This window comes from Panthera tigris, chromosome X (genome assembly GCF_018350195.1).
Source record: "Panthera tigris isolate Pti1 chromosome X, P.tigris_Pti1_mat1.1, whole genome shotgun sequence".
Classification (NCBI taxonomy): domain Eukaryota; kingdom Metazoa; phylum Chordata; class Mammalia; order Carnivora; family Felidae; genus Panthera; species Panthera tigris.
The window spans coordinates 81,155,437-81,176,303 of record NC_056677.1 but is presented as its reverse complement, the minus strand read 5'-3'; the positions used below and the strand labels follow the sequence as shown (position 1 = coordinate 81,176,303).

The following is a 20,867-nucleotide window of genomic DNA, read 5'->3' as shown; positions in this document are numbered from 1 at the left end:
TTATTCTTTTTTGAAAATTTCTTTGTTAGTATCCTTATTCATTCTTTTAGGTGAATTTAGAATCACTTTATCAAGGTAAAATAACTTTGAATCTTGACTGGATTGAATTAAACATATAATTAATTTTTAAAAGCTGTCATCTTACAAAATTTAGCTTTCCCATCCAGAAATACGGCATCAATTTCCATGTATTCAAATCCTACTTGCTAAAAGATATACAAATATCCTTGTTTTCTTTGTGTAAAGCATATGCATTTCTTAAAAAATTATTTCCAAGGATTCTATGCTATTTTTTGTTGTCATCACAAATGGATTTTTTTTCTCCATTATATCTCCTAACTGGTTGTTGCTGGCTTACAGGAAAACTATTGATTGCTATTCAGCCACTTCTTTAAACTCTTTTCTGAACTCTCTCTTTTCTGAGTTAAATCTGAGTGTTTCAATGGATTCCCTTGGGTGTCTTCTGGCTAGACAAACGAATCAGCTACAAATAATGATGACCTTTGTTTCCTTTCCAATAGTTATACTTCATTTCTTTTTCCCATCTTACTGTGTTAGCTACAGGCCAGCTAACATTTGCTTGGCCTGGGGCAAGAGTACAAATGGAGGCCCACTTACCACATGTCAGGAAACCATGAATTGGAACACAAATAGAAGGAAGAAAGCCAATGCTTGTTGCTACTGGGACACAATCATTGTTATGGAAGAATCTATTGTTACTGAGAGAGGAAGGACTAGACATGTTGATTTGTCTTTTCTCTTACTAAGCACTTCTGCTGCTCAAATTCTCCCTGAACACCAAAGCATTTGTCTGATAGCAGCAGCAGAAGTCACAAACCTTTGTGGCATTCAGATGCATTTGCCTTTTGTTTCAAGTACACATGGCAAGCAATATGAAGTATTCCCCTGACATTTGAATGATGTTAATGATGAGACCAGGGGTTTAGGGTTGTGTGTTGTGCCAACACTGAGCACTGGATCCTGAATGTCACAAGTGCCCATGTCTTTGTTAATAAATGTTATTTTTGTGTATTTGTAATACGAGGGATCCTCTAAACTATGCCCGGTCTGATGATGGTGCTGGCTACTCAGAACACTTCTAAGCACTTTTAAAGACTAGTTTTGTCTTCAATCCTAGTTAGAACACTTCCAGTTAATAGAGAGCTATCATTTACTGAGGGCTTGCCATGTGTCAAATGCCATTATAAGTGCTCTACATACATTATCTTATTCATTCATTACAACAACACCCCAAAATAGGAACTCTTGTTATTAAGCTTTGCTTGGCTAGGTAACTTCCTCAAAGTCACATGTTTGTATGCTGCTGAGCTGGGATTTGAAACCCAGGTATTTCTAAAAAAGGCTCATTTTATCAACTGCCACATTATGCAAACTTGTATTTAGTCATTTATCATAACATTAGCTATTGGTTTGAGATGATTCTTTGTCTTTAGTTGGCTCTGGAGGCAAAATAGAATACTGGATTTTAAAATTTTTTTTAAGTTTATTTTGAGAGACAGAGACAGAGCAGGAGGGGGCAGGGTCTGAGAGAGGAGACACAGAATCCAAAGCAGGCTCCAGGATCTGAGCTGTCAGCACAGAGCCGGATGAGGGGCTCAACTCACGAACTGTGAGATCATGACCTGAGTTGAAGTCAGACGCTTAACTGACTGAGACACCCAGGTGCCCCATGAATATTGGATATTTAAACTTGAACTTGAAACTGAACTGAGATCCAATAGCTGGTTCTTAGAAAGAGGTGGCTCTCCTTGTTGTCTCTTAGGGGATGAGAAATTCTATTCTTTATTCATACTGTTCCTTACATCCTACCATTTGCATATTTGTAGGTTTTCCTTCCAACTGCAGAGGTCTCTGGGTGGTGACTACACTGGGGTCACAAACTCACATGCCTACAGAGGGTGAAGAGTTAATGTAAATGTGTAAATTCCATGAGACATTAGACAACAGATACTAAGTTTTTTTGTATTGTGACCCCTTCATGCTCTTGAAAATTCTGAGGTAACTGGTAATGAGACCACCTGTTATGTACAATACAGATCATCCTGCATTCTTTTGGTGATTTTCAAAATGTGACCTGAGAACCCGAAGTGGTCTGTTATTTCCTCGAGGTACTTTGTGGGTTTGTCTCTTAGAGACTCCATCTCAGGTTATGATCTCATGGTTGGTGAGTTCAAGCCCCACATTGGGCTCTCTGCTGTCAGCACAGAGCCTGCTTCAGATCCTCTGTTTCCGCCCCCCCCACACCTCCCCCGATCGCTCTCTTTCTCTCAAAAATAAACATTTTTTTAAAAAAGCTTTCCAAGTGATTCTAATGTGCAACCATACTAATGAATATTTCACTCTGCTTTGTTGCCTCAAAACTCAGTGACCTCAGCTGTATCTCGGGGAAACACAAGGCACGTGGTGGAAAAAGAGTGAAAAGTGAAAAGAGAAACAAGGTTATGGTGGGGTGAGTGTCTCTGTCTACTGTAGGCAACATATGTTCTTTATAAGGTAGGTGTGAACAACAAATTCTGAGAACAGCTTACATGGTAATGACTCTTTCCTCAGCTTCACAAGTAGTGCTAATCGAGACTCTCTACAACATCAGACTGAATGTGTCAGTTATATCAAAATACCAACTGACAGGTAGCTGTACTTGGCAAATACTGCTCTTCAATTTTAACTCTTTGAGTTACTTCCAAAAGAGAATCAAGATCATACTCTATACATATCAGGGTTTTTTTTTTTTTTTTTGTAGCTGTCAGGACCAAGTTAGAAACTGAGCCTAACCCAGGATATGACTGTTTCCAGAAATATTGTGTTCTGTGAGCACAGCCTATGCACTGTGTTGTCCCCCAGGGTGCAGTCTCTTGTTTCCTCTTCCTGTAAAGGCAGAGGCAGGCAGTGACTGGAACCCGCAGTTCAGAACATCCCCAAGGGCCCTGAGCACTGAGCCATAAGGAGAGTGCAAGCTTTCTGCATGTCTTTACAGCTCTTCTTTCCGCGAGGGAAGGCAGTAGAGTATAGAGTGCAATAACAGCATCAACAACAGCAACAACAGCATCACTTGGGAACTTGTTAGAAATGCAAAATCTCATGAAAAATAAGATAAAAACAGGGAGGGAGGCAAACTATAAGAGACTCTTAAATACAGAGAACAGACTGAGGTTTGCTGGAGAAGGGTGGGGTGGGGAGATGGGCCAAATGGGTGATGGGCATTAAAAAGGGCACTCTTCAGGATGAGCACTGGGTGCCACATGTAAGTGATGAATCTCTGGTTTCTACTCCTGAAGCCAATCCTACACTGTATGTGAACTAACTCGAATTAAAAAAAAAAAAAGAAATGCAAATTCTCTGGTCCTACCCTATACCTACTGAATCAGAGACTCTAGAAAGGGGCCCCAGCAATCTGGTCTATCAAGTCCTCTAGGGAATGCTGATGCACACTAAAATTTGAGGACCATTGATTAAAAGTTAAAAGATTAGAAGTGGAGACACAGGCATCAGACAGCTGAATTCAAGTGCTGGTTCCACCACTTACTGTGTGACTTTGGGCAAGTTATTGACCTGTCACTAAATGTCAATTACCTCATCTGTAAAATACAGCTACGAATTTTCTTATCTGGAAAATAGGTACCTACATGGAATAATGCATATAGAGCACCAATCATGGGGATGGGGCAGAAAGTATTTCATTTATGTTTCTTCACAGAATCATGGAACATAAAAGCATGGAGGGGCATCTTAAAAACAATCTAGTCCTACCATTCCATTCAACTTAATAATGGCTCTTAAAAGAATTCCAGGTGCATAGCATCCTGAAAAGAAAGTAGAGATACATGTCATTATTATTAAGGGTTTGCTGGTGTTGGTGAGTTAGAGAGGCTCAAAATTGTAGCCTCTAAGTTGTTGTAGAATTTGTGCCCTTGAACTGAATCCCAGGCATGAAGCTGAGGTGCATGTATTGATGGCATTCCAATGTGGAGCAGGACATGGGATGATTGTCCTCTGTTAATTCCTCTACATTAAGCTCTTAAGGAAGAGATTCCAGTATTGGAATGCTATTAATATTGAATTGCAAATTTCAACACTATAAAAAGCAAAGGGCTGGGACCTTATTAAGTGAGAAAATGAACATTTGCACCAGCCATGTAAATATGAGGTAGTAAATATCTGTGTTACCTTAGAAACCAGAACATAAAGGTAGCTAGGTAGTTTGGTGACAGTTTCCAGGGTAATTCCTCCCACATACAACATAAGAGCTTTCCTATTATGTTAACTCCTTCTCTACATGCCCACTGGACCCTCACTCAATGTTCCACTATCATCTCTCTCTCAAAAAAAACAAAAAACAAAAAACAAAACAAAACAAAAAGAACTCCCTTTCTGATTTCCCTGTTTTTGTTAGTGCTGATGCCATTCTCCTAAGTACTCTCTTCAAAAGCCCTTGATGTTTATCAGTGAACGGAAGGGCCCCATAAGTAATATGTATCTCCAAACCTAAGAGATACAGTTTAGAAAAAAATTAGACACATAAATAAATGATAGACTCTTCAACTGAAATTAAAAAAAAAAGCTCAAAGTGGATGAGACTAGCCATGTGTGACTTCCCTGAAGCAACTTCTTGTAAATATAATTTGTAGATATACTGCAGATGAGATTGAGATGCTTACCAATATCTCACCTGGGAGCTACCAATCTAGAATGTAATTCATGTTAAGATGAGCTGTTACCTTGGTAACTGTGACATGTAATGAGGATAGGAGGCAGGTAATATTGTAATGACAGAGAATTCTGGTAACTAGTTGGAGGTGATGGAAAAAAGAACAGTGGAGAGTCAGTGTTTATCCAACACCGTTCAAGTAACAGGAATACTGGTCTGATAGACATGTTACAAATAACCCAAAGAATTCTCTCAAAACCATTCACCATCATCTGTTTAAATTGCAAGTGATCTTCTGATTGCTAGTTTGGTTTCTCTGGTGAGTATCACCCTATATAGAATATTTCAGTCACTAGAAACTATTCCTCACTGGCATTTGGCTTGTAAGCCAGTATCCTATAAATCTGCTTCTTGTAAGTTAGTCCCCTCTGAGTCTAAATCACTTCCATAGGAACTGATAAAATCTCTGTTTCACAGTCTGGAATATGAGGGCTTTACCAAGATGCTTCAATTCACTTTTTTTTTCTCTGATATTTTACTATTTTTCCTTGTTATCAATGTAATGTCTATCCATTGTAAAAAAAATTTTTGGAAAGTACAGAAATGTAAAAGAAGCTGACAAATGAGTCATTCCTAAGCCTGATATCTAGAGGCAACAACTGTAAACAGTTGGTGTATTGCCTTCCAAAGCATTTTTTTGTTTTATACATTTATGATTGTACTGAATGCATAATTCTTTATCCTGCCTTTTTCATTTAAGGTTGACTTCTACACATATTTCCACGTCATTACAAACTTTTCCAAGGCACAATTTTAAGTTAAATTTTTACTAAAGTGTAATCTACATACAGAAAAGTGCACATATTAAGAGTACAGACTGATAAATTTTCACAAAGTGAACACAACTCTGTGACCAGCACCCAGATGAAGAAATAGAATATTATTGGCACCTCAGAAGCCCCCACATTCCCCCTGCCAGCCATTACCCACACCCAAAATGTAATGCCATTCAGACTTCTAACACCATACCGTAAGTGTCATTTTAGTGTCTCTGCGATAGTCTATGAATAGACCATATTTTATGACCATATTTTATGTAATCATTTCGTGTTTTTCTAATGTTGGACCTTGAAGATGCTTTTTAATTTGTAACTGTGAGACTCTTTGGGCATATATCATTGTTCACATCTCTATCTCCTTAGAATAGATTCCCAGAGGTGAAATTTCTGGGGCAAATGGTGTGATATTTTAAAAATTCTTGAGGGGAGCCTGGGTGGCTCAACAGCTCTTGATTTGGGTTCAGGTCATGATCCCAGGGTCATGGGATCAAGCTCCGCATCAGTTTCTGTGCTGAGTGTGGAGCCTGCTTAAGATCTCTCTCTCTCTCTCTCTCTCTCTCTCTCTCTCTCTCCTTCTCTCTCTGTCTCTCTCCCCTGCTTGTGCTCTCTCTAACTAAAAAAAAATAAAACAATAAATGATTCTTGATTCTAATTGCTTTCCAGGAAGTTTCTATCAGTTTAAAATCCCACCAGCAATGTGTGAGAGCATCTGCCTCACTGTCCATGGTCTACTTCAAGGAATAACAGATCTTTTAAAATGTTTGCCAATCAATATACTTTGCATGTTCTGGCATTACTAGTGAGGTAGAACAATGTACTTTTTGATTATTTATATTTCTTTTCCTGTGAATTATCTTTTCAAACCTTTGCCAAGGTTTCTATTAGGGTCACTGTGTTTTTCTTATCAGTTTATATAAGCTCTTTATACACTCAAGATAATGACCCTCTGCCATACTTCTGTATTTTTTTCAGTTTGTTGCTTATTATTTAATGTGTTAATTGTATCTCTGTCATATAGAAATTTTTAAGGTTTATATAGTAATATCTACCTACTTGGTATTTTTTTTCCTACTGGTTTTCAGTTTAGAAAAGTCCTCCTATAAACAAATTCAGATGCATAATTATCTATGTTCTATTTTAGGGATTTTATGATTTGATTTTTTTGACTTTCAACTAATTCATCTGGCATTTTAGTTTATGCATGGTGGGAGGACTCAAATTTTAATGGACATCAGCTTCGGTGCTTGTTACAGACCCAAATATTTCTGAGCCTATCCCCCTGAGATTTCTATTCTGTAGGTGTGGGGTGGGGCTCAGTAATCCCCATTTGTTACAATCATCCCTGAGGATTACATTGTAGATGGGCCTTTGCCCACATTTTGAGAAATTCTTGCAGAACTCAGTGCTCTGTGCTCTGCCTTAGCACATAGACTTAGCACCTCCATCTGGATAACTGCAGCAGTCTCCCTCAGCTTCCAGATCAGTGCACCCTAAAATCTATCCTACACACAGCATCTAGAGTTCTGTTTCAGAAACATCTCATGCAAAACTCTTCATTAGCTGCCTATCGTGAAGGAAACTAGATCAAATCCCTCATCCAGCACTCCAGGCCCTTTATTATCTTCCCTGACCTATTGACCTGATCAACCAGATCACTAATGACTTCAGCACAACTCTCCTGTCTAGCCTGGCCTGCCTCCTCCTGGGCCTTGGACACAAATTGCTCATTCTTGTTTTCCTGTTGCAACTCCTACCTCTCCTCGGGTTATTCAAATCCTATGCATTCAACTCAATTTTCACATTCTTTTCCTTCCCTGACTATTAAGATGATATACTGCTTTGCTAGAATTACCAAAGCCCAAGGCTGTGTAGTCTTCCGTTGTGAGTCTTCCCATCAGGTCACACAATTTAGAGGTTGTAGTCTGTACATTTATCCCTCACAACCTCTAATGAAGTCCTAAGGGCAAGAATGTGATTAATGGAGAATCTGGTTAATGGAAGTGATTTTTAAAAAATGTTTATTTATTTATTCTGAGAGAGAAAGTGCTCTTGCACACGTGAGCAGGGGAGGGACAGAGAGAGAAATAGAGGGAGAGTCAGAGAATTCCAAGCAGGGTCCATGCTGTCAGCACAGAGCCTGACTCAGGGCTCAATCCCATGAACCGTGATCATGACCTGAGCTGAAATCAAGAGTCAGACGCTTAACCGACTAAGCCACTCAGGTGCCCTTAGAAGTGATTGTAATACATGTTATTTCTGAATGTTAATGCTGTAGCCTCTCAGAAATCTTTTCTTTGGATCAAAATGAGAACATTTGACAAATTTCTAGAGACTTCACCTTGTTGTGATTTGGTTTGCTGACAACAAAGTCAAGCAAAGGTTATCTCAGTTTCAGCTCTTATTTAATTTAATAATATTGCTTGTCACTTATGACATGTCCATTTATTGACTTTCCAGTTGAAGAGTCCAACCTTTACTATAATTTGGGATATTTCTTTCCCTTCTTACAAAGCTAATGATTTCTCTTTTATAGAAGAACATGCTTTATTTATCAGATTAAATAAATATAAAAGGGTTAAAGGCTAAATAATTACATTATAGCTTCCTTAATCTCTTTTCTCTCTTTACCCCTCAGGGGTCTGCCTTCTCAAATGACAGACTTGCTTTAAGGAGTTCGCTTGGATGCTCAGAAAAGTAGGGTTGGGAGTGAGTGAATATATGCCCTTTCCCTTTCAGGTAGACAAGGGGAGGAGTCAAATCAATTCATCAAATATTCATTGAGCTCCTATTAGGGAATCTGACTCTGTGCTAGGCACAACAATGAATGCGAAGATGAGAAACTGATAATGGAGCAAAAGGGCATGGGAAGGAGAAGAAAAAAGAGTGAGGAAAGGAATAAAGCCAGTTATATGCATAAAAGGGGACTAAAAGAAGAGAAAGGGAGAAGAGAACGAAAGGTACATTCTCCAGCCTGGTTTCACTTGATAGCAATGTGCAGGCCTAGAAAGCTGAAGCAATGGTTTGAGTTCTAATAGTGCTTAAGAACCACTAGAGTGGTTAGGAGGGCCATAAATAGAGTCAAGCATTTACCTACTCAAGCCTTTGGAATGGAAAGTAAAATTTCTCTCTTTTTTTGAAAGGGTATATACCCACATATGCATGTGTATATACATACACAGTATATAAAATTATTTTTGGGTGATGATAGCTAACACTTACTGAGTGTGTACTTACTGTGTTCTAAGTACTTTGCATATATTAACTTATTTCATCTTTATCACAACCCTGTGAGGTAGGTGCGATTATTATGGACATTTTTTTCAGATGAGGAAATTGAGGCACTGAGCAATTAAGTAACTTTCCCAAGTTCACACAGCTTATAACTGGTGGGTCCGGGCTTTGAAATTTGGTCTGGTTGACTTAATGTTTGCTGTTATTTGAGGTACTTGGCCATGTTTAACTCACTACTGTACTCACTAGGGCTAATGCCTTGCACTTAATAGGCATGTTATACTTTGAAAAAATAAATAACTGAAATGTTGGTTATAAAGTGCTTTCCAGTAAAGCCCGGTTACTATTAAATATAAAAATTGGGGAGCCTGGGTGGCTCAGTCCGTTAGACCTCCGACTTCGGCTCGGGTCATGATCTCATTGTTCTCGGGTTCGAGCTCCACATCGACACCTGTACATCGGCACCTGTACTGACAGTGTGGAGCCTGCTTGGGATCCTCTGTCTCCCACTCTCTGCCCCTCCACCGCTCTCTCTCTCACAAAATAAATAAACTTTAAAAAAAAACATAAAAATTAAGTGTCATTTAATGTAGATTTACTTTGCTGTAAATCTTAATTCTATTCAAAACAATTTTTTTCCAGCACACATGTGTGTGCATACTTCAACGTTCTCTTACTCCTTTGGCTGGGCTCCTGACCTCTGTAAAAATTAGAGGAATCACTGAATGTAGTCCAGGAGCTGGCAAATGAATTAGTGGTATCTAGCTAGCCTCCTTCTGTATTTTGAAGTTGAAAAACAATTCTTGTCCTGAGGTTTTAGGATTTAATAGCCCTGCGTGGGATCCACTTCAGAAACCAGGTTTACCTTGTCATAAGAACTTAACACTTTTCTGAAGCAATATAAAATAGGGGAACGAATGCCTGAAAACCATAGGGCCCCTAATAGGGCCGACTTTTACGAAAGGTTGCAATTTGAAGAAACTACCCCGCCCTTCATCTCCCAGTTTTCCAACCCGTCATGGATCTGAGCCCGCAATTTTGGTTGAGTTATATTGCAAGCACCCCAGAGGTGGGTAGCACACTGTTCACACTTATCCAGATCCACCAATGGGGCGAGAAGCGCAGGCGGTGGGCGGGGTCGCTGGGAGGGGAGGAGAGGGGACCTAGGGCAGAAACCTTGGAGAGGGCAGATGGGGGGTAACGGGGCGTTTAGTGATATTGAGGAAGGTCTCTAGAAAAGTGCCCCGGCAAAGTAGAGAGAAGGACCCCCCGAAACTGGCTGTCCAAGGCAGGGCCGGCTGCCCGGCGCCTGGGAGGAGCCCAGCGTCCCGTCGCGCACTGCCTCGGGCTGGCTGCGTGTGCGTCGGGAGTCGAGCCGCCCTGCGTACCAGGAAGTGACTCTCACTAGCGGCAGCCGTTCAGGCCGTTGGCTGGCTTTTTCGTTTGCCGCCTCAGGTTCGTAAGAGGATTTATTGGTTACAAAGGTTTGGGGGGGGGGTACGTGGAGAGCTCGGAAAGCCCGATTGAACCCTCACTGTATAGAAAACTGCTTACTGAGCCAGTCTGCCCGCGAGACGGGGCATTGAGCAGGCAGGCATGGACACGGAAGGGACCTACTGCGCTCCCTGTACGAGGTTGCGTGCAGCCCTGCGTCAGTCTGTGCTCTGACCTCAGCCCTCCCCTGGCCCTGCACCCCTCGCCCAAATTCAGTGACAGTCTTAGTTACAGACAAGGTGGGTAGAACTTGCCCGAAGAAGAGGGGGAGGGAGGGGCTGGTGAAGCGGTTTGGTGGGGGAAGGACCTGATTGAATGTGGGTTGCCGTGAGGACTCAGCACTACACCCTTATGTCCATCTGGTTTATCCAAGAACCGTGTCTGGGACTAGGCCAATTGAAGGAAGAGTGAACAGAGAGTGTAAGCAGGACCCTTGTCTGTGGGTGAACATTTTGCTCCAAGAAGCTCCTTGACCCCACACGGATCAGACCTACCACAGATTGGAACCTCTCTGGGCATTTCAGGCAGGTTAGCTATCCTAGCCCTAGAAACGTAGTCTACCTTCCTATCTGGCAGCTCTGGACCCTGAGTTCCTTTCCGATTAATTCCTGAGGCAGAAACTGAGCAGTTTTCACATTTTTTTTAAACCCAAGCATTTATTTAAAACAAGAAAAGGTATGAAAAGAAAAGTCTTTTGAGTGGACAAATGCCCCCTGTGACATCAAGAAACAAAGAAATATAATCCACTTTGGTATTATTCTGCCTTGAAAAATATATTTCACTAGAGAAATTACTAAATATGGTGAAAGGCTCTTTACCAGGACAGATGACTGGTTGGCGATAGTAGGGTCCTATTTGAGACCATATCTGATGATTTGGAGGAAGAGACCTAGATGGACAAAAGCCCTCCTGCTGAGGGGTACAGGGCAAGTGGAGCACAGTCATGGTGGCATTCACCAGTGAGAGGATCCACACACTCAAAAAAAATTCTGATTGTTGTGGGGTATGGATAGCTGTCTTCAATTCTCAGCTCTCCTATCCCTCCTCTGGCAATCCCTAAACGGGCCTGCAGCTTCCTTTATCCTTGTCTGTCATCTGGAGGGACCAGTACCACTCCCTTTTCCCTCTCAGTGCCCATTCTTTATTCTTTGTCTCTTACCTCTTCACTCATTTCCTCTCTCTGGCCTTTGTTTTTCTTCATATCAAATACATACATTTGTGCCACTTTAGAAAAATGTTTATTGCAGGTTACACACTTTTGATAGTGTTAATAAGTGGTCCAAAGCAGGTCTTAAGCTCACCACACTCTAGCAGGCACTAATGCAGAATGTTATTAAAGTTCTTTTGTTTGTGTTTTGTTTTTTAAGTTTCCTACATAATTTTACTTATCCTAACAGCACTTGCATACTTTATTACATCCCACTAGTTTTGCAGGTCCAACACATGGAACCATGAAGAAGTCAAGTGATGTGCTTCATATCAGAGCCTAAGGAAGGGCAGTGACTCGTGTTGAATGCCTACCATATTAGGCACAGCCCTGAGCACTTCATACATACGAGCTTGTTTGATTCTTAGCACAACCCTGAAAGATAGGTGTTACTAGTCCTGTTTTTATGAGTGGTGACACTGAGATTCCTAGTGCTTAAGTAACTTGCCCAAAGTCACATAGCTAGTGAGAGGCAGGGCTGAGGTTAGAATATGGCTCCAAAGCTCATGTTATTAATGACTTGCCTCTTCCTGGGAGTAAATTGGATGGAGGGTGCTATGCATTAACACCTGAACTTTGGTACAACTTAAATGTTTTTTTTAGAAATTTGAAATTCCCCCCAAATGCTTCCATGTTGTGACATTTGCTCTCTTTAGTACTTTGTAAACACACAAAATGGTATATGGGCTAAATATTATAGCACCCATGTTGGCATCCTTTAAGTTACCTAGTGGCCATGGCATACTAACTTTACAGTAATAAGAGGAAGCCATGGAGGAATCTTTGTTAATAAATCTATTATTACATACATTGGAGATGTGTGTGTGTGTGTGTGTGTGTGTGTGTGTGTGTGTATTCCGAATTAGGTATGACTTAACATTGGGATGTAATCCAAGATAGAGGCCAAGGGCAAAAAGGTAATTTCGCAGCTCATCATTGATGTGTCCAGCCAAGTCCATTCACATATTCTTGGTGCTCAAACAAGTTACACAGAAATGATCAGGCACCATAAGGTAAATAGGCAAAACACTGAGTCATGTGTTAGAGGAAAATGGATTCCTTCTTCCTTCCAGAGTGAGGCTCTCACCTGTTCTAACTCTTACAGCTTATGCCTTATAGTTACCCCTACTTTAACTTCCCCCTACCCAGTCCCATACTGTCTTTAAACATCATGACACTTATAGTTAACACATACCGAGTTTTTGCCAGGTGCTACATGCTGTGCTCAGAGCTTTACAAACATCATCTCTATTTAATCTTCTGCTGAGTACTTTTTATTAATTATCCCTTATTTAACTCTTATAACCACGATATGAGGTAGGAACAATTATTATCTCCATTTTACAGATAAAAAAAAGGAAGGTGATAGGGAATGATTACCTTGCCAAGTAACTAGTAAGTGGTAGAGCCAGGGGACCACCCAGGTCTGCCTCCCTCTAGGGTCTGCATGCCTAAGATCTGAAACCTTCATTTGTCCCTCCTGTCTGCCATTTACTATTGTCTTCTTTACCTTTCTTTGGCCTCAGACATACTGGGTATGTCAGTGCCTTACTTAAAGGCATCTCCCTTGGCCTCTAAGCCCTATGTTGTCCTGGTTTTCCTGGGTCACCAGCATCTCTTCTTGTTCTCCAAATATTGCCTTTTTCCTAGGCATAGTCATTGGACTTTTGCTCCTCTCTTCACTGAAAGCTATTTTTTTTTAAGAATCTTACAGCTTGTATTTTTTATAGACACTCAAATCTCTAGCTCTGACTTCTCTCATGACTTGTAGTACTGCTTCTCTATTTACTTGTTAGATGTTCCATTTGGATATTTTCCTTACAATTGCAAACACATGCCTCAAAAATGAACTTTTTTTAACGTTTATTTATTTTTGAGACAGAGACAGAGCATGAACGGGGGAGGGTCAGAGAGAGGGAGACACAGAATCTGAAACAGGCTCCAGGCTCTGAGCTGTCGGCACAGAGCCTGACGCGGGGCTCGAACTCACGGACCGCGAGATCATGACCTGAGCCGAAGTCGGCTGCTTAACCGACTGAGCCACCCAGGCACCCCAAAAATGAACTTTTTTAAAAAAAGTTTCTCTCAAAAAAAAGAAACATTTAAAAAAAAGTTTATTTATTTTTGAGAGAGAGGGAGAGAGAGAGAGAGAGAGAGAAAGATAGAATCCCAAGCAGGATCCATACTGCCAGCATAGAGCCCTACGTGGGCCTCAAACTGTGAGATCATGATCTGAGCCCAAATCAAGAGTCAGATGCTTTAACTGATTGAGCCACCCAGGTGCCCCATGAACTTGCTTTTTATTAACCTCCCCATTTCATCTTTATTTTTCTACATAAAGCCTCCCTCAACTCACTGTTGCCTTCACAATAAAGTCCATGTTTTGTTCAGGCATTAAAGTTCTTCCAGATCTCACTTTGATGTAACTTTTCAGCCTCATTTCCTGTTCCCTAAAATGAACTATTGTTTTAGCCAGACTCATCTAGCTATTGTCCTACAAACATCTGATTCACCTACCTGCCATCCTTTAAGACCTGATGCAAGGCTTACCTGCTCTGGGAAGTTTTTCCTGAGCATTTGTCAGGAACTAAGCATATTACATTATTTATTATTGTCGTTTCCTGCATCTGCACTTGATCTTCTCAATTAGATTGTAACTTCGTGACCCTTCTCATATCTTGTGTGGCACAGTGCCTTGCACATAGTCAGCACTTATTAAATATTAGTGGGATGATTGGTTTTTGGGTGGGAAGGTAGAATATGGACAGGGATTAGCCATAGAAGTGTATCCAAGTATGTTGATCTCTTCCCTGGAGGACAAAGAATGTATTTTTCTCATCTTTTTATTTTGGGAACCTAAGCCAGTGCCCGGCATGCAGTAATTCAGTTCCTTTCAGCAGGCCTGTTTTTACCAAGTATTGACTCTGCCAGGCACCGTGCTGGGTGCTGAGTTTCCATAGGGTTTGTAAATGAATGAAGGGTTTTGGGAGTCGTGCTTCTGTTTCCCAACTTCTGTTTGTTCACCTTTCATGCAGGTGAATTTCAGTATTTTGGTGCTTGGCAGGGATTATGAGAAGAGTCCCAATGCATAGGCCAAGGTGTTTCTTCTCCAAGGTGGGTCTCCTCTCCAAACGAGGACTGCTCCCTTGGTGTGCCATAAAACCTCCAGTTTGGTCACAGCTCTTTTTGGGCAGAGCATGTAAGGGAAACTTCATGCATATGATAGGCAAGAAGTGTCAAAGAGGACAGAAAAGGCAGAAGAAACCAAGCCATCTTGGACCACTCGATGGTTCTTAGGAGGAAAGGTAAGGCCCAGGCTGATATCCTTTCCCCTTAGCAAGTGTGAATCTCTGGGCCTACTAAAATTCTGTATGCCTGATGTAACTAACATGGCATTGCAAGGATTCTAGGGGGCACCCAAGTTAGAATACCCAGGGCAGTCTTGAAGACATTGGAGGAACGTTGGTGGAAATGCTTTGTGATGGCAGAAGATATTCTCCTTGCCTCTAAGTGTGTTTTTCACAGAAATGAAATCTTAAACTGGGACCTTGTCTCTAAAGAGGTCCAGGGAAGGTATGCTGGAAATCAGGGATCCAGAGAGAGAATGTACAAATGAATAGTCCCGTTGCAGCCATGAAAACACAAACATACCTCATTTTATACAACAAATGTATTTTCTAAATCAAACTATATTTTAAAAGCATTAGGGAGGTGAGCTATTTAAAGGAACCCAACAGTGAAGCCTTTTGTAATATGATTAATTACCTCCTGATAAATCTGGATTTTTCTTATATTAACTTTGCCCATCTGTTCTGTTTTCTTAAGTAGACAGCACCAAAATGGGCTCTTCTCCCAGACTGTATCTCCCCAGGGACATGGGAGTTAGGTTTTCTGAATAAGTAAAATGCCAGAAAAAATGGTGGCAGAAAGTACTTATGCATAGTAGGTGCTCAGTACATATTTATATAATGAATGAAGTGCTTGAATCATTTTATTTAAGGCTGGCTGATGTTGTGACACCACTCTGGATGGCTGAGCTATGAGGAACAGCTCAAGTTTGGTACCCAGCTTAAGTCTTCACTTCTCCATTCCATCAGGATGAATGGTGCCAAACTTGTAGGAAACTTGACTGCACAGCTCTACCCAGATACCCGAGCAGGTGCTTAAAATCAATACCTGCACTTTCTAACACAGTAGCCACTAAGCTACATGTGGCTGTTTGATTTTAAATACAGTCAATTCTGCTATGATGCTTGTTTTAAAAATTGAAATTTGTTCAAGGGATTGATAGATCAGGGAACAATTTGAACATAACGCACATTTCACGTTGGCTTAGGAGTGATTTCGTCCACGAGAAACACCAGATGAAAGAAGGAAACTGCACCCGGCAGAACTGAGCTGCATAAGAATACCTAAAGTGAACATGCACACATACCTCAAACGTCTGCCGCGTACCATTGCGCACTGAGTGTGTAATGAACTACACTCAGCCACTTCTGCTGCTATATCTTTCTGTGTGTGACACATTACCCTCCTTTTACCACTTCATGATAACTCACAAATGGACACTTCCACAAGCAAACTTCAGGTCTTTGTCGGGGTAAAGTGCCATCCTTATTGTGGTACGCATCTATACATTTCTCAACCATTTAACATGTGTAAAACTGTATTACTCTTTTTTGTTAGGCTCCTATCTCCTATCTTTTCTTTTTTTTAAGTTTATTTATTTTGAGAGAGAGAGAGAGAGAGAGAGAGTGTTGTGTGAGTGGGGGAGGGGCAGAGAGAGAGGGAGATGGAGAATCCCAAGCAGGCTCTGCACTGTTGACACAGAGCCCGATGCAGGGGTTCAAACTCATGAACTGTGAGATCATGACCTGAGCCAAAATCAAGAGTTGGATGATTAACGAACTGAGCCACCCAGGCACCCCAGTTCCTATCTTTTCTATATGCATTACTGATAAAGTTTTGGAATGTGTGTGCCTGACCCCATTTTTACCATGAGCCCTGTGTTTTTTTTTTAAGTTTTAGTTCCAGTACAGTTAACATACATTATTAAATTAGTTTCAGGTGTACACTATAGTGATTCGACAATTCTGTATATTAGTGCTCATCAAGGCAAGGGTACTCTTTTGAAAATTTTTTACATTTGTTTATTTGTGTGAGAGAGAAACAGCATGCGGGCAGGGGAGGGGCAGAGAGAGAGGGAGACACAGAATCCGATGCAAGCTCCAGGCTCTGAGCTGTTGGCACAGAGCCCAATGCGGGGCTTGAACCCACGAACCCTGAGCTGAAGTCGGATGCTTAACCAGTTGAGCCACCCAGGTGCCCCAAGACAAATGTACTTTTAATGCCCTGTGATTTCTTTTGTGTAATTTGCATAGCATAGTGTAGAAATCCATATTATAGCAAAGGTGACTGTATAAGTTAATTAAAATTAAATAAGATTAAAAATTCAATTCTTCAGTCACATGAGCTTCATTTCACGTGCTCATTAGCCATGTGTGGCTTGGGGTTACCATATTCTATAGAATATAATACCAATATAAAACATTTCCATTATCACAGCAAGTTCTACTGGACAGCACCGACCTATAGCTTGAGTGTTCAGTCTGAAAGGTCAGATAAAATAAAGAGCTTATACAAGAGCTCACTCTTGACCTTTCTCCCAATACCTTCTTAGGTCTGTTACTGTTCCATCATTATAGGTTCCTTATTTGCTCAGACCATGACACAAGAATCTGTGGGACAACCTTCTCTTATCCTGTTTGTTTTCCATTCTTTGAGGTGATATTGCATAGACTTCTTGTTTCATTATATATATTCCTTTTAGATGAAATTTGAAGCTCAGAAGAAGATTTTACAGAGACTAGAGTCTTACCTCCAAATGCTCAATGGTGTCAATGTGACAACATCTATACCCAGACCTGAGGGGCTCTGTTGTCTTCTCCATCTATTATACCCTTTGTAAGCCACCACTTCCCTATCCTTTATCTGCTAAGTCCCCTTATTAGCTATTAAGCTAATAATATCACCGGGCACTTATTGGGCACTTCCTGGGGACAAGGCCCTGTGCTAAGTGATTAGCACACATCACTGTCTAGTTTACTGTTTATAGTCACCCTGAGGGGTAGGCACTATTATTTTACAGACGAGAGATTAAATAATTTGCCCCAAAACACACATCTAGAAAGTGCCAGAGCTGAAGTTCACACTCAGGTCTATTCAATGCAAAGCCTACTTTCTCAACCACTATAGTATTTTCTCCTTAGAAGGATTTCAGACTTTGGAAACCTAATGAGGCCTCAGAGAGGCAGAACTTAATTTATGGCAGAGGTTGGCAAACTATGGGCCTTAGGCCACATCTGTCCCACACCTGAGCTTTATTTTATAAATAAAGTTTTATTGGAACATAGCTGAGCTCACTTGTTTATGAATTGTCTGTGGCTGCTTTTACACTGCATGGCAGAGTTAAGTGATTGTAACAGGAACCACATGGCCTGCAAAACCTAAAATTATTATCTGGCTCTCTACTGAGAAAGCTTGCTGACCCATGCTTCATGACAAGATTGAAACTCCTTTGCACTATGGAGTATCTGGAGTGTCTTGACCTCAGCTATGGACTTTCACATATGCCATACCTTCCAAGCAAGCATCATTTATTTGCCCTCATGAGAGAACATTCTTACATCCCTTTTACTTCTGTGCTCTTCAGTTTCATTTGTCCTGTTATGCCTCTCCTGCCCTGCCTTCTCCAGCCTGTCATCAATGGCTACCAAAACAAGTCCACCTTCTCTGTGAACTGAGGTCCAGATGGCAATCCAAAGACTGTGGGGTACTACTTGGGAACCTGGAGAGGTCAGTTGAATACCATGACTAGTATAAATAACAAACCAAGGGCTGAGAGGAGAGGGAAGGTTTAGGAACGGTGTCAGTGGGAGTGGAGAGGGGTGGAAAACATGGTGGCCTTAAAGGAGAAAGATGAGTTCTTTGATGCAGAACGTGATCACACAGTTAATTTTGGATGCCTTTTGGTGGGTAGTCATTGTAACATAGTGCTAGGAATCACAACCCTCACCCTTTTTTCCTCGAAAAGTCATATGCCTGAGCCCCATTTAGCACTTAGTAAATGTTAATGTTGCTGCTGCCCACACATTATCGTCATCATCATTTTATGCTACTTTCTGTACTGGGAGCAATCTCCTTTTTATTACAGAGTTGCCTTTTCTGTTTCATAGTCCCACATCCCTAAAAACTAGAGCTTTCTGTCATAAATCTGCCTTAAAATAATTGGTAGGGGTGAGTGGTAGTAAGGGAAATCACAATGGCATATTTCTGAGATTTAATCCCAGTACCCATTCCAAGATTCCATTCCTGAACTTTCCATTTACCCATTTTCAACAAATCCACTTGAAACACCATCATTTTATATTAGTCACACTGTTTAATACCCATATGCTTAAACTACAGTTCATTAGGGCAGGCACTTGGCTTTTCCCCCCTCTGTGTGCTGAATTAAATGAGTATATGACGTCAGTGTTCTATTATTCAGTAACAAAAACAAAACCCATTACCTTTTATTTCCCTGTTAAAATCTTAACAGAAAGCAGACCTTGTCATACTGTGCATTTGTAGCATGTGAGAAAATATTGCAGACTAGCTCCATTAAGAATAAGCTTCATAATGGCTAGACCAGGAAACAGGTTTTCTCTGAAAAATAGCCTTGAGCTTGAATAGGCACTTTGCTGCCTCAAATCTATGTTTGCCTCTCTGAAAGAGGGAATTTAAATTGCCAGACATTTTCTTTTAAATAATCTTTTATCAAGAAAACAATGTAAATCAAATTATTTTTCTTTCTTTAGACAGAAACATCATCTGTGTGTGGTCTAACCATTTGAAAAACATCCCTGAGAAACACAATCAAGTGGCACAGGTAATGAGGAACAAGGGCTGGTTGAAGATGACCTGAGGCATTGCAGTCTGTAATAGTAGTGTCCCTGACATTTTAATAATAGAGTGGCTACTGGTGCTACAGGGGAGGAGGGGCTCTGTTTTGTAAGCATACCTTGTAACACAGAAAGAGAACATTGCTAAGTGTTTCATTTCCAGAAGGGTGGAGAGCAAGAGAGGGAACTGAATCCATTATTGCATATGTCAGGCATCCAAGGAATTTAATAGGAAGGAGGTATTAGGAGAGAGGTACTGATGAGGGCAGTATAACAAGTGGCGAGTGTCTGAAATATTTGGAAGACTAGTGTTTTTGGCAGAATAGAACTGAGAAATATCAAGAGAGATGTAAGTGATAACGGCATCTACATCATAAGGTTGGCCTCTAAGACATTTTTATATCCTTTTCTTTCATGCACCTACTATTTATTGAGTGCCTCCTGTGTGTCCAGCACTGCGTTAGGTGCTGAGGATCCAATGATGGCTCAAGCAGATATGGTACCTGCCCTTGTGGAACTTAAAAAAAAAAAAAGTCAAAAGCCTTGCTCATAAGGACTGAATAGGACTCCCAGCTGACACTCTTGGTTCCCTTTTGCTTCTTACCAATGCCCACCCTCCTAATGATTCAGGTTTCTAACACTTGGGTGGTGCCTTCTAATAGGACACATATTTTTTTCTAATTTATTCTAGAGGGAGAGAGCATGTGAATGGGAGAGAGGGGCAGAGGAGAGAAAGAGAGAATCTTTTTTTAAAAAAAATTTTTAACGTTCATTCACTTTTTGAGAGACAGAGACAGAGTGTGAACAGGGGAGGGGCAGAGAGAGAGGGAGAAACAGAATCTGAAAGCAGATTCCAGGCTCTGAGCTGTCAGCACAGAGCCTGACATGGGGCTCGAACTCAAGAACTGTGAGATCATGACCTGAGCCAAAGTCAGACGCTTAACTGACTAAGCCCCAAGAAAGAGAGAATCTTAAGCAAGCTCCACGCTCAGTGTGGAGCCCAACATGGGGCTGGATCCCACGACCCTGGTGTCATGAGTCAAATAAAGGCCAGATGCCCATTGTAATAAAAGTAATATTGTATATATTATAGCACTAGGTTGTTCTCACTTTTTTTTATACCTTCATCTCTCTTTCTGTGTTAGTGGTAGTGACATTCCATTCCATTAAAACGATAGGATAACCCTAGTTTGTCCTGATTTGAGGTTTAAATATCTATTCTTGAATATTGAGTCAAAATATGGGTTTTATGGGAGTGGACAGCCAGAGCACCAAGACCTAAGAAGCAGTCTTTAAATAAAATACTGTCAAAGGGGCACCTGGGTGACTCAGTTGAGCATCTGACTCCTGCTTTCAGTTCCAGTCATGATTGCACAGCTTTGTGGATTCAAGCCCCACCTTGGGCTCTGCACTGGCAGCATGGAGTCTGCTTGGGATTCTCTCTCTCCCTCTCTCTCTCTCTGCCCCTCCCCTACTTGTGCTGTCTG

The 20,867-nt window shown here is 41.0% G+C and overlaps 1 protein-coding gene across 1 annotated transcript in view; it reads left to right on the top strand.

Moving 5' to 3' along the window:
* Window positions 1-9,754: 9,754 nt before the first annotated feature.
* The window catches only part of TRMT2B (tRNA methyltransferase 2 homolog B), a 35,761-nt gene continuing 24,648 nt past the window's right edge, over window positions 9,755-20,867 (top strand). Inside the window, 3 exon segments of the mRNA XM_042973959.1 lie at window positions 9,755-9,805; window positions 9,993-10,191; window positions 19,297-19,367. Of these exon segments, the coding sequence (XP_042829893.1) occupies window positions 9,755-9,805; window positions 9,993-10,191; window positions 19,297-19,367 (321 nt within the window).